The sequence below is a fragment of the Narcine bancroftii genome, chromosome 4, assembly GCF_036971445.1.
Source record: "Narcine bancroftii isolate sNarBan1 chromosome 4, sNarBan1.hap1, whole genome shotgun sequence".
In the NCBI taxonomy this organism is placed as follows: Eukaryota; Metazoa; Chordata; class Chondrichthyes; order Torpediniformes; family Narcinidae; genus Narcine; species Narcine bancroftii.
This window is the reverse complement of record NC_091472.1, coordinates 287,376,127-287,389,142: the sequence shown is the minus strand read 5'-3', so window position 1 is coordinate 287,389,142 and position 13,016 is coordinate 287,376,127. Positions and strand designations below refer to the sequence as shown.

Genomic DNA, 13,016 nt, shown 5'->3' with positions numbered 1-13,016 from the left:
ATACCCAAAAGTGCTGGAGAAACTCAGGAGGTCACGCAGTATTCTTTAAAGCAAATATAAATAACCAATGTTTCAGACCTGAGCCCAATGACAAGGTATGCAATATATACAAATGTCAAGCCAGCATTTATTCCCTGGCCCTAATTACATTTGAGAATGGGGTGGTGATGGTGAGCCACCTTCCTGAACTGTAGCAGTCTGCATGGCAAAAGAACTCCCACAATGCTGCCAGATGGAACAACTCAGGATTTAAATGCAGTGACAATTAATTAAAAGCGACTGATTTCCAAGTTCTGACTATGCATAACAATGAAGGAGTTGTGGTGCTCCTTGGTGCCTGAAGTCCATGTCTTTGCCCTTGGTTGTGGGTTGAAAAGATTTAAACTGCAGTGTGTTTTGTAGATGGCACACATTGTAATCGGAATGAATTCATAACAGAGAAATCAATATTAGGCTGGATAATGTGTCAGTCAGTTGAGCAGCTTTGTTTATAATGACCTTGAATTTCTTAACTGGCTCTGGAGCTGCAGGCTGTTTCTGTCACACCCTTGGCTCACATGGTTAGCTTTGGCCTCTCAAAAGGTGAGTCATCTCTCACAGAATACTTAGCCTCTTATGAGCACTTCAATTAAATGGCAGCACTGCTGGGGCTGCTGTAATGGCAGAACTGCCACTGGCCTGGACCCAGGTGAGCGGGGAGAGGGGACACAGTACTGCTCTGCAGGGTCCAACTGCCCACATAATGCTGTCAGCTCTGTACAGACTTTAAAGAGCCTGTTAAAGGAGCCAACAGTATTTTTAATTAAAAACCTGCAACCGCCGTCTGTCCCAAGATGGTGACACCTGTGTCGGCAGCAGCCATGATAGGCTGCAGACTCTAGGGAACAATGGACATTTGCAGGGCATCAGAAACAGTCTCCCCCCCCCCCATTAAGATGGACAAGCAAAAGTGATGACCCTGCAGGACCGTGACCATGGTGGCGGATCAGCGAGATGGGCTCAGCAGCTGAAAGATACGCACAGGCTTTTTAAAAATTAAACTTTATTTATTTGAAGAATCATTAATAGTAATACAGAACACATTCCATAAAGAGAATTTTATATGAATATATATATAAAATTTTAAAAAGAAAGAAAAAAATAATAAGAAAAAAACAAAAAATGAATCAAATCCCCACCCCATCAGCCAGCTCTCTTAAGGAGAGTTAAAAATATATATAAACAGAAACTAAAAGTATATAATAAATCAAAATTTATATATAATTTGGAATATATAAATGCATATATTCCAAATATGGTAACCACTTATTAGCAAAAAAAGAATAATTGTCATGCAGATACGTAATTTTTTTCCATAACAATATAAGCTTTCAATTCATTTTGCCATCACATTATATTAATCACTATATTATCTTTCCATGTACTTGCTGCACATTTTCGAGCTACAGACAATGCTAAATATATAAATGCAATTTGAAATTTATCCAAAGCTAATCCCCTTAAAGGAATCATATAACCCATTAAATAAATAGATGGATCTAATGGTAACTTAAAATTATATAATTTTTCCAAAATTAACTTAATTTCATCCCAGAATGGTTGTACATACACACAAGTCCAAACAGCATGTAAAAAAGTTCCAGTACATACACCACATCTAAAACAAGAATCTGAATTACTAAAACCATATTTTTTCAATTTCTCTGGGGTTAAATACAACTGATGTAGAAAATTATAATTAACCTTTCCATACCCCACATTCATCAATTTAGTAACACTATCATGACATGTATCTGCCCAATAGTCTTCAGGAAAAACAAAAGCTAAATCATTTTCCCATTGAAGCTTAGACTTCTCCCATTCCGACTTATCCATATTGTCTTGTAATAATTGGTACATAACAGAAATATAACCCCTTTTTGGTATAGAAGAAATCAAAGACTTGAATTCCATCAATACACGTAAAATCATCTCTCTACCATACATATTTTTCACCAAAGCTCGAAATTGATAATAAACAAATAAAGAATTTTCAGCAATTTCAAAATGCTCTTTCAATTGATTAAAAGAAAGAAAATGTCCTTCTACAAAACAATCCTGCAATGTTTTTATACCTTTAAATGACTATTAAACATTGAAAAAGAAATTAGCTGATTATCATATAATGGAGTTAAAATTGTCAATTTACCTTTTGACCCTAAAATCTCTTTTTTTAATCCATAGTTTTAATAGATGTTTTAATATTGGCATATTATATTCCCTCAACAAATTTACATTCCACCAAAATATAAATTGATACACCTCAATTTCAGAAATACAAGCCATCTCAACTTGAGCCCAACTCGGGGGCTGGTCCAAATCCATCAGTCTACTAATAAATTTCAACTGGGCTGCTTCATAATAATTTTGAAAATGAGGTAATTGAAGCCACCTAACGCATATTTCCAAGTAAGTTTATATAATGCTACCCGTGGTAGTCTACCTTTCCATAAAAATTCTCTCATAATTTTATTTAAATCCTGAAAGAAACTCTTTGAAAGAGAACACCGTATTGATCGAAATAAATATTGAATACGAGGAAAAAATATTCATCTTAATACAGTTAGCTTGACCAATTAAAGTTAATGGAAGATCTTTCCACTTAATTAAATCTGCTTTAATCTTTTTTTAATAATGGAACATAATTTAACTTGTATAAAGATTGATACTCAGTATTTACAATTATTCCTAAATATTTAATTTTATCAGAGCATTTCAGTTTTGTAATATTTTTATACTCTGAATAATCTCCTTCTCCGATTGGCAAAATTTCACTCTTGACCCAGTTAACTTTATATCCAGATAATGTTCCACATTGTAATAAACATTCCGACAAATGTGGCAATGATTGTTCTGGGTTTGTTAAATATATCAAAACATCATCTGCAAATAAATGAATCTTAATCCATGACTCTCATCCCTCTTATCTGTTCATTCTGCCTTATTGTTTGAGCTAACGGTTCAATAGCCAATGCAAACAGTGCTGGTGACAATGGACAACCTTGTCGAGTTGAACACGTCAACTTAAACAATGATGAAAGTTGACCATTTGTCACCACCCTAGCAGTCGGGTTCATATATAAAGCTTTAACCCAACCAATAAAAAAAGGGCCAAATTTAAACTTCTCCAATACTTTAAATAATCAATCCCATTCAACCCTATCAAAGGCTTTTTCCGCGTCAAGCGCAACCACCATTGGATGATTGGGCTGCTGTCGATATGCATTGACCAAACTAATCAATCGAAGAATATTATCTGAACCATTTCTATTTTTAATAAAAACCTGTTTGATCAACATGTATCAAATTAGGTAAATACTTAGCAAGTCGATTTGCTAACACTTTAGCTATTATTTTATAATCAACATTCAATAAAGAAATAGGTCTATATGAAGACACTTTCAACAGGTCTCTATCTTTTTTTGGGATTACAGTAATTTAAAGCACTAGAGCAAGATTCTGGTAATTCTTGCTGTTCAGTCACTTGTTGTAATACCTCCTCAAACACCGAAGATAAATCTTCATAAAAAGTTTATAAAATTCCGCCAAAAACCCGTTGTCACCTGGTGACTTCCCATTGGGCATTTCCAACACAGCTGCCTTAATCTCTAATTCTGTAAACGGAGCTTCCAGATCCATAACATCCTCCTCTTCTAATGCTGGTTATGTTAACTTAGATAAATAAGAATCAATGGAACCACTATCCTGTTTCCCATCAGAAGTATTTAAATTTTTATAAAATAAATAAAACTAGTAATTAATTTCCTGAGGTTTATAGGTAACTGCTGAATTCTTTTTACAGCATTAATAATCCGTGAAACTTGCTCCTTCTTTAATTGCCATGTGAGTACCTTATGTGCCCGCTCACCCAACTCATAATAATGCTGCTTAGATCAATTAATTAAACATTCAATATATAACATTCATTGATAAGTCTGCAATGTATTATAATGCAATTTCAATTTAGTCAAAGCCATTTTTAAAATCTTCTGTCACTTCCTTCTGAAATTCCTTCTCCAATTCATCAATTTGATTTTCTAATTCTAAACTTTCTGCCATATACTGCTTCTTAACTTTAGTGGTATAGCTAATAATCTGTCCTCTTAAATAAGCTTTTAATGCATCCTGTAACACAAAACAAATATTTACTGAATTAGCATTTTCAGACAAAAAAAAGTAATCTGTTCTTTAACAAGGATAACGAACTTTTTTTTAACAACATTGTGTTAAATCTCCATCTATAAGATGAACGTACCACTTCTGAACTTACATAAGAAAAAAATTAATAAAGAATGATCTGATAAAACCCTGCTTTTATATTCTACCTGTAATAACCTTCCTTGTAAATGTGCCGATACTAAAAAAAATCTATTCTAGAAAATGAATCATGTTGAGACGAGTAAAAAGAAAAATCCTTCTCTGTAGGATTAACCCTTCTCCAAATATCCACCAAATTTAAATCCTTCATCAAGGCCCCAATTTGTATCACCATCTTTGATTTTTTTATACTTTTTGGGGATCTATCCAACAAAGGATCCAAGACACAATTAAAATCTTCCCCAACTAAAATATTTTCATTAGCTTGATTTAATAACAAAAAAGTATCTGAAATAAAACACTCATCATCCATGTTAGGTGCATAAACATTAAGCAAAGCCCAAGATTCTGTAAAAAATTTACAATTCACCTTTAAAACCCTTTCAGCATTCCCTTGCATAGTTTGCAACTCAAAAGACAAATTCTTATGAATTAAAATTGCTACACCCATTGCCTTAGAATTAAATGAAGAAAAAACACATGTCCAACCCAATCTCTCATCAATTTCAAATGTTCTTTTTCTGTCAAATGTGCTTCTTGTAAAAAGGCAATATCAATTTTCACTTTCTTGATATAAGCCAAAACTCGCTTTTGCTTAATCGGATTATTTAACCCCTGAACATTAAAAGTTGCAAATTTCAAATTAGACATCCTTATAAACTCATTTACTACAAAATATCGCACCCCTTCTAGTAAGTTAAAACCACTCTCCCTCCTCTAAATATTTTTTTAAAAAAGTAAGTATATATTAAAAATTTTTTAATTATCCCCCCAAAAATAAACTACCCAAAGGTAGTAATGCCATAAAAAAACTGGGTGTGGTAAACCCCACTAGTGACAGATGACTGTCAAAGATTTCAGTGCTATACACCCCCAGCCCCCCTCAGCCAGAAATACATAATTCACATCAATACAATCCAGTACTGTAAATATATTCAACACAATGACTCCATTCCCAATGATTGTTCCGGATCTTCAATGTCAATAAGACTTTGTGTTAAAACCTCTTTCTTTCCATTTTTTCCATTTTTCCCATTCTGCCAATTTCCATTTCCATTTGCCCTCTTTTTAGATGAAGGTGGCGAAACTCTTCCATGTCCTCGTAAATCCGGTAACAAATTAGCAAAAATTAATGCATCATGATCATTCTCAAAAAAATTGAGATTGAAAGTTACGATAAAAGACTTTTAAAAAAGCAGGATATCGAAAAGCAAATTTATAACCCTTCCGCCACAGTACTTTAGACGAATTAAATTCCCATGCAGGCATGGGCTGTGTGATGCTGGAGACTGGCTCATGGGAATAAGGTATTGAATCATGGATTTGAGAGTGTGCTGAGAGCAAGAAGGGCTCCTGAAAAGCCTTGAGCACTGAAGGTTTACTGATCGTACAGAGGTTTGGATCTGGAGCTCAGGTTGTCAATGAATCGAACAGAGGTCTGTGCGGCTGAACCAGCTACGGGAGCGCTGGAGGCAAATCCACAGACTGAAGGGGCTCTCTCTTACTTTTCTTTCTCTTGTGTAAGTGGGCACTGGGCAATATTAATCGCGCCGCTTTATCTGCCTTACTGCAAGCAAAAGAAAATCTCGTAATATTACGCAACAATAAAGGAATCTTGAGGCCACAGAATTTCTATAGCTGGTCCAGCTGAGTTTCTGGTCATTGAGGCCCAGGATCTTGAAGATGTCAGACTTTACATGGTAGAATAGAATCTAAGGCCTTTTTATGGTAATAAAAAACAAATATAAAGGCAGATATTCTCTGCCTTTACATCACTTAATTTACCCTGATGAAAGCTCCAAGGGCAAATTCAGGAGGTGAAAGCCAATCCGTCTGGAGGGTGGGAACAGAGTTAGGGGTGGAGTGAGGCCGCTCCACCACCTGAATGAAGGCAATGCCTCTGAAGAGGCTGCAAAGAGATGGGCTAATAACGTCTCAATGATGTCCTCAGCCTGCAACCCAGGTGCAGGTTTTTAAAAATTTAATATAGCTAATCATGTTGTGCAGGAGATCTGCCCAGGTCCTAAGACTGCTTGAGCAGATCTCCACCAACGCTCTTACATGCTCTTCCGTCACCATTTTGGGTACAGGCCACTTTCTATTCTTGGTGCATATGGATGACATCATGGCGACGGGTGACGCAACTGCACCACTCGCCCTGCCTGCCTCAGCTCTGGAAGATGGCTCCCAACGCTGCTCAGTGAGAAAGAACACTGGATCCGCCTTAAAGGCCTTCCCCATAAAAAAGGTAAGTTCAACTTTTTTTCTTTTCGTTGAGTCGCCTTCAAGGTGACGTTACACCATAAAAATGCCTATGGAGTCACACAGCAATGAACAGGAACTTTAGCCTAACTAGTTCATATTGGCATTCTCGGCTAGTCCCATTTGCCTGCATTTGGTCTGTATCCTTCCAAGCACTTCCTGTCTATCAGTATGTCCAAATATTTTTTTGAACTTTGTTAATGTGTCCACTTCTACATTTTCTTCTGGCAGCGCATCCCAGATATGGATCACCCTCTGACTAAAAGATTGCCTGACAGTCCCTCCTAAATCTCTCTCCTCTCTCCTCAAACCTATGCTCCCTAAATCTAGAATGATCAGGTCAGCAGCAAAATCTCAAGTCCCCTTATGTTGAGCACTGGCGCATCTCAGGGCTGTGTCTTCACCCCACTGTTCATGCTGCTGACCCATGAGTGCATTGCCAGATTCAGTTCTAACAGAGTGATCAAATTGTGGATGATACAACATTACCAGGCCTCATTGGCAACAATGAAGAGTCAGCTTATGGATAGGAGTTTGAGTGGCTTGTAAAAAGGTGCGGGAACAACAATCTGGGTCTCAACATTGACAAGACAAAGGAGATGATTGTGCATTTCAGGAGGACAAAGGCCGAACACTCTTCATTACATATCAACCAGTTCGTCGTGGACAGAATGGAGAGCATAAAGTTCCTTGGTGTGGATATAAAGGATGGCCTATCCTGGACCCACAACTCTGCCTTATTAGTCAAGATGGCACAGCAGGCCTATGCTTTCTAAAGAGGATGAGGAGGTCATGATTACCATCCCCCATTTTACAGAAGCACATTTGAGAGTGTCCTGTCTGACTTCTCCTCGTGTGGTAGGGGCAGACATTGGACTGGAAGTCAATACAGAGAATCATCAAATCAGCCGAGAAGATCGCTGGGGTCTCCCTTTCCTCTAATGATGACATCAAATAGAGTTCTAATAATTTTTTAGGACCCTTTCCACCCACCATCTTTGACCTTCCATCTGGAAGAAAGTAAAGGATCATCAAAATCAGGACTGCAAGACTGAGAAATAGCTTCTTCCCACAGGTTGAGATTTATGACTGGTATCCTGTCCCCTGCCCCAACCTTCTCTCTTTCCCTATTCATTTTTCTCCTATACTCCAGCTACCCACCCCTTCCTTCTTCTATCAGAGAGCTGCCCTCTCCCTCATTACTTCTCAGCCTTTTCTCTTCTACCATCCCACCAGTATCCACCTATGAGCTCTTGCTTGTTGGCCTGTGCTCCTCCCCCTGCTCCTTCTTCCCTCGTCTCCTCCCCCCTCCATCTATCTCTCTGTTCGAGTGTCTGCTCATAACTTGAAGAAGGGATTAGGTCCAAAACATTGGTTACCATTTACTTCTTCTAGATGCTATGTGACCTGCTGAGTTTCTCCAGTATTTTGGTACATTGCACATCTACGACAAACTAATGGGTTCACAGCCACCATTACAGATGGTTGAACAGTATCGTTGGTGTTGGTTTTACAAAGTCACTCTTGATTTTGGACATAGGCACCATCGAAGAGAGAGTACGTTCTGTAATCTTGCTATCGTGGACACAGTGGCCTCTTTCTCTTCCTCAGGTAGATCAGTGGGGATGAGTTTGTTTATCTTTTCTGTTGGTTCCCTCGCAATCTACAACTGATATAATCTGGCAGCTGTATCAAGACTCTGCTAGTTTGGTCACAAACATTGCCACCAAGCCACTCTTGCTGTAGGAGATGTTTTAAGCCCCCTACCCAGAGTATATTCTGTCCACTTTCACAATTTCTTTTATTTTCACCATGGAGGACTGCTGGTTCATTATCACACATGGAAGGTAAAAATGTAACATTCAGGAAAATGTTTCCTTGCCCAAATTTAGCCTGGCTATGAGTCCTTATTTAGTCTGCGATCAATTATTTGGATTCACTTTGTCCCATCTACATGAAACTTGCACCAGCCTTAGTAGGCTTGCTCTAACCTAAGTGTAAGAAGATTTTACATTGGATTTAGTTTGTTCTCTTGCATTACACTCTTCATTCTATGGATTGATATTGATTTTGAAAAGTCATCCATTCCAGATTAGGAATAGAATATAGAACATATAGCACTGTACAGGCCCTTTGGCCCTCAATGCTGTGCTGACCCATATATTCCTTGCTAAAAAAAATACTAAACCCACCCTACACCATAACCCTCTATTTTTCTTTCATCCACATGTCTAAGAGTCTCTAAAATGTCCCAGTGTTTCAGCCACCACCACCACCATCTCTGCCAAGGCATTCCATGCTCCCACAACTCTGTGTAAAAAACTTAACCGTAAACATCCCTCCCTTAATTTTGCACATGTCCTCTGGTGTTTGCTGTTCCTGCCCTAGGAAACAGGCACTGGCTATCCACCCTATCTATGCCTCTCTAGTAAAAAGTCCCAGTTCTGCTAACCTGGTTTCCCAATTCAGTCAACATCCTGATAAATGTCCTCTGAACCCTTTCCATAGCTTCCACTTCCTATAACGAGGTCACCAGAACTGAACACAATACTCTAAGTGAGGTCTTATCAAAGATTTGTAGAGTTCTAACATGAACTCTCTACTCCTGAACTCAATCCCTCTATTAATGAATCCCAGCATCCCGCAGGCCTTCTTAACTATCCTATCAATCTGTGTGGTGACCTTGAGGGATGTATGGATTTGAACCCCAAGGTACCTCTGTTCATCCACACTCTTAAGTAAATGAGCATTAACCCTGTACTCAGCCTTCTGGTTTGTCCTTCCAAAATGCATCACCTCACACTTATCCAAATTGAAATCCATCTGCCACTTTTCTGCCCAACTCTGCATCCTGTCTATATCCTCTTGTAACCTTTGACAACCTTCAGCTCCTTCCACAACTCCTCCAACCTTTGTGTCATCCGCAAACTTACTGACCTATCCTATCGTCTCTTCATTCAGGTCATTTATAAAAATCACAAAGAGCATGGGTTCCAGAACAGATCTTTGCAGCACTCCACTTGTCACCGACCTCCAAGCAGAATATTTTCCTTCCACTACTACTTTCTGCTTTCTTCCTACAAGCCAATTATTTACCCACACTGCCAAATTTCACTGATCCCATGACTGATGACTTTCTGGATGAGTCTCTTGTAGGGTACATTGTCAAATGCCTTGCTAAATCCATGCAGACAAAATCTACCACCCTACTCTCATCAATTTATTTTGTTACCTCCTCAAAAAACTCAATTAGACTCACAAGGGATGACCTTCCCTTCACAAAGTCATGCTGACTATCCTTGAGTAGACTGCACTTCTTCAACTGCTCATAGATCCTATCCTTAAGAATCCTCTCCATTAGTTTCCACACCACTGATGTAAAACTCACTGATCTATAATTCCCAGGATTCTCCCTATTACCTTTTTAAACTAGGGGTCTACATTTGCTATTCTCCAGTCCTCCGACACCTCCTCTGCAGTCAAAGAGGATTCAAAGATCATAGGTACTGCCCCAGCAATCTCTTCTATTTCCCACTGCAGCCTGGGGTATATCACGTCTGGCCCTGGGGACTCATCAATCTTGATGTTTTTAAGAAGATCCAACACTTCTGCTTCCTTAATCTCTACATTGTCCAGCACACAGGCCTGTTCAATTTTGACCTCACCACAATCAAGATCCTTTTCTCTTGTGAAAACTGATGCACAGCATTCATTCATGGTAACTTCCTCTGCCTCCAGGCACATGTTGCCTCCCTTATCCTTTAGTGACCCCACCTTCATTCTCGCCATCCTCTTCTTTACATACGCATAGAATGCCTTGGGGTTCTCCTTAATTCACCCGCATTATCTGTTGTAAAAGCTTATGAATAGAAACCCGAAAAGTATTAATCTTTGTACAAGACCACATAGAATGAAAAAAGGTTCCAATTTCTATTTCACATCTAAAACATTGATCCGATAAATTCGATCTCCATCTATTTAATTTCTAAGGATGTAAAAAAAATTATTAAAAAGTAATCTATATCTTACATTAATAGTATTTGCCATAACTTCTTTACACAAAATTTGCCAATCTTCTTATTCTTTGGTGATCTCTAAATATTGTTCGCATTTTTCTTTTGAGTTGAACAAACCTACTTTCGGCGTCTGTTCTTGTAATAATATATATGCAATTGAAATAAACTTTTTAATCATTCCATCAATCATAATTTTTTTCCAAATTTAATCAGTCTTTTAAAATCATTTCTGGTCCTAATTTCTCTCTTAGATAAGCCCTCAACTGCTCCCTTCCTATTTCTGACTTTCACCCACACTGTCTCAATGGACACTCCCGCTGCAGTATCCTCCCTTTCTGTAGCTATGATATGATCCCTGACCAGTAATGCTACTCCCCCATCCCCTTTTCTACCTCCCATCTTATTCTTTTTAAAACACCTAAATCCAGATACCTGCATCAACCAATCTTGCCCTTCCACCAGCCAAGTTTCAGTAACAGCCACAAAATCATAATTTCATGTACTGATCCATACTCTAAGTTCATCCCCTTTATTCCTAATACTCCTAGCATTGGAACAGACACATTTCAAACCCTTTAACTGGCTGCCTTTATGTTTTGTCTCCTACCTGTCCTTACTTTCCAACTCAGAGCACATAGCATCACGCTTTTGTCCTTCTACCCTAATCTCTGCCCTCACATTCTGATTCCCACCCCTCTGCCAAACTAGTTTAAACCCTGCCCACCAAGATATTGGTCCTCCTCCAGTTCAGGTGTAGCACATTCTTTTTGCACAGCTCAAACTTTCCCCAGATAAGTTCCCAATGATCCACAAATCTGAACCCCTGCACCATCATCTACCACATCTTTGTGTTCCTACCCTCTTTGGCAGCAATCTTGAGATCACCACCTCTGAGGTCCTGCTTTTTAACTTCCTTCCTAACTCCCTATATTCCCTCTTCAGGACCTCATCTCTTCTCCTATCCATGTCATGGGTCTCCACATGGACCACAGCATCCGGCTGTTTGTCCTTCCCCTCCAGAATCCTGTGAACCTGATCAGAGACATTCCTGACCCTGGCACCTGGGAGGCAACATACCACCCAGGAGCTTTGATCCACAGAACCTCCTAACCACTTGTCTAACTAACCAGTCCCCAATCAACCAGACACCTTCATTGACTATAGTGCATAAGAGGACACTACATTATCTCACAACCAATCTGGTGCTGTTGCCATCCCATATCTCTGAATATTGTGTAATTATACATTCTGATGGATTCAGGAGCTTTGGGATGTTCTGAGATCATCAAAGAAATGAGATTGTGCAAGCAAGTTGGTTAGTTCTTCATTTATTTCACTCTTTCACATTCTCTCTCAATTTCTTGCTCTTTTTTTCTTTCTTCACTTGCTCTCTGCCTCATTCTATCATTTTCTTTACTTTTCTCTTTATCCTTTCTCGTATTTTTATTTTTATTTTTTTCCCTTTTATTATTCCTGTTTTCTCTTTATTTCCCTCTTGTTTTCTCTTTTTTAATTTCCTTTTCTAGCCTGCTTTTCTGTTTCTCTTTTTAGTTCTTTCTTTCCCTTTATATTTATTTCTTTCTCTTTCCATTTGTCTTTCTTCTTTTCTAATTTTTTTTCTTGGTCATTAATATATAGTATATAAAAGGTCTTCATGATGACTTTAATATTTTTTTTATAATGATAAAATATGAAATCTAGATATTCAGGTTGACTCTGCATTTTTACAGATAATGCATTTTCTCTAATAATTAAAGATTTTAAAAAGTAATGATCCATAGATTAACAATACATGACACATTCTTGTGCTTCTGTTAGGTGTTCCAAACATCTCCACTTCAGTCATCAGTTCTGGGAATCGTTATCCTCTTCTCCCTTTGCTGGTTAATTAGAGACAACTTTCGACTCAAAAATATCCAGGAGAAATATGTATTCATTACTGGATGTGACACTGGATTTGGGAACTTATTGGCGAAGCAACTTGACAAACGAGGATTTAATGTCATTGCTGCATGTTTCACAGCAAGTGGAGCAGAGGAACTAAAGGCAGACTGCTCACCCAAAATGAAGACAGTTAGGCTGAATGTAACCAACCAGGATAACATTCAGAAAGCAGTGGAATTTGTGCAAAAAGAAGTTGGAGACCAAGGTAAGAGAATTAGATAAAAACCTATTGCTGTTCTCTATTTTTCAATTTACAGGGTCTGCCGATCTTTTTCTGTGGTGTTTCTTTTTAAAACTCATTTCGACAATGGGATAGATGAGATCTTTTAGTTAAGGTTAATATTTAAAATGAACCTAGCTGGTTCTAGATTGCCTCACTGGACGCGGAGGCATGCATTTTACAGAATGGATTTCAGAGCACATTTTAAATCTTTGACC

General features: G+C 38.2%; 1 protein-coding gene across 1 annotated transcript in view; it reads left to right on the top strand.

The window, feature by feature from the left end:
• The window catches only part of LOC138762471 (retinol dehydrogenase 7-like), a 41,975-nt gene that overhangs the window by 19,717 nt on the left and 9,242 nt on the right, over nt 1–13,016 (top strand). The window contains exons 2-3 of the mRNA XM_069936228.1: nt 6,364–6,604; nt 12,453–12,783. Of these exons, the coding sequence (XP_069792329.1) occupies nt 6,364–6,604; nt 12,453–12,783 (572 nt within the window). The remainder of the gene's footprint in view (nt 1–6,363; nt 6,605–12,452; nt 12,784–13,016) is intronic.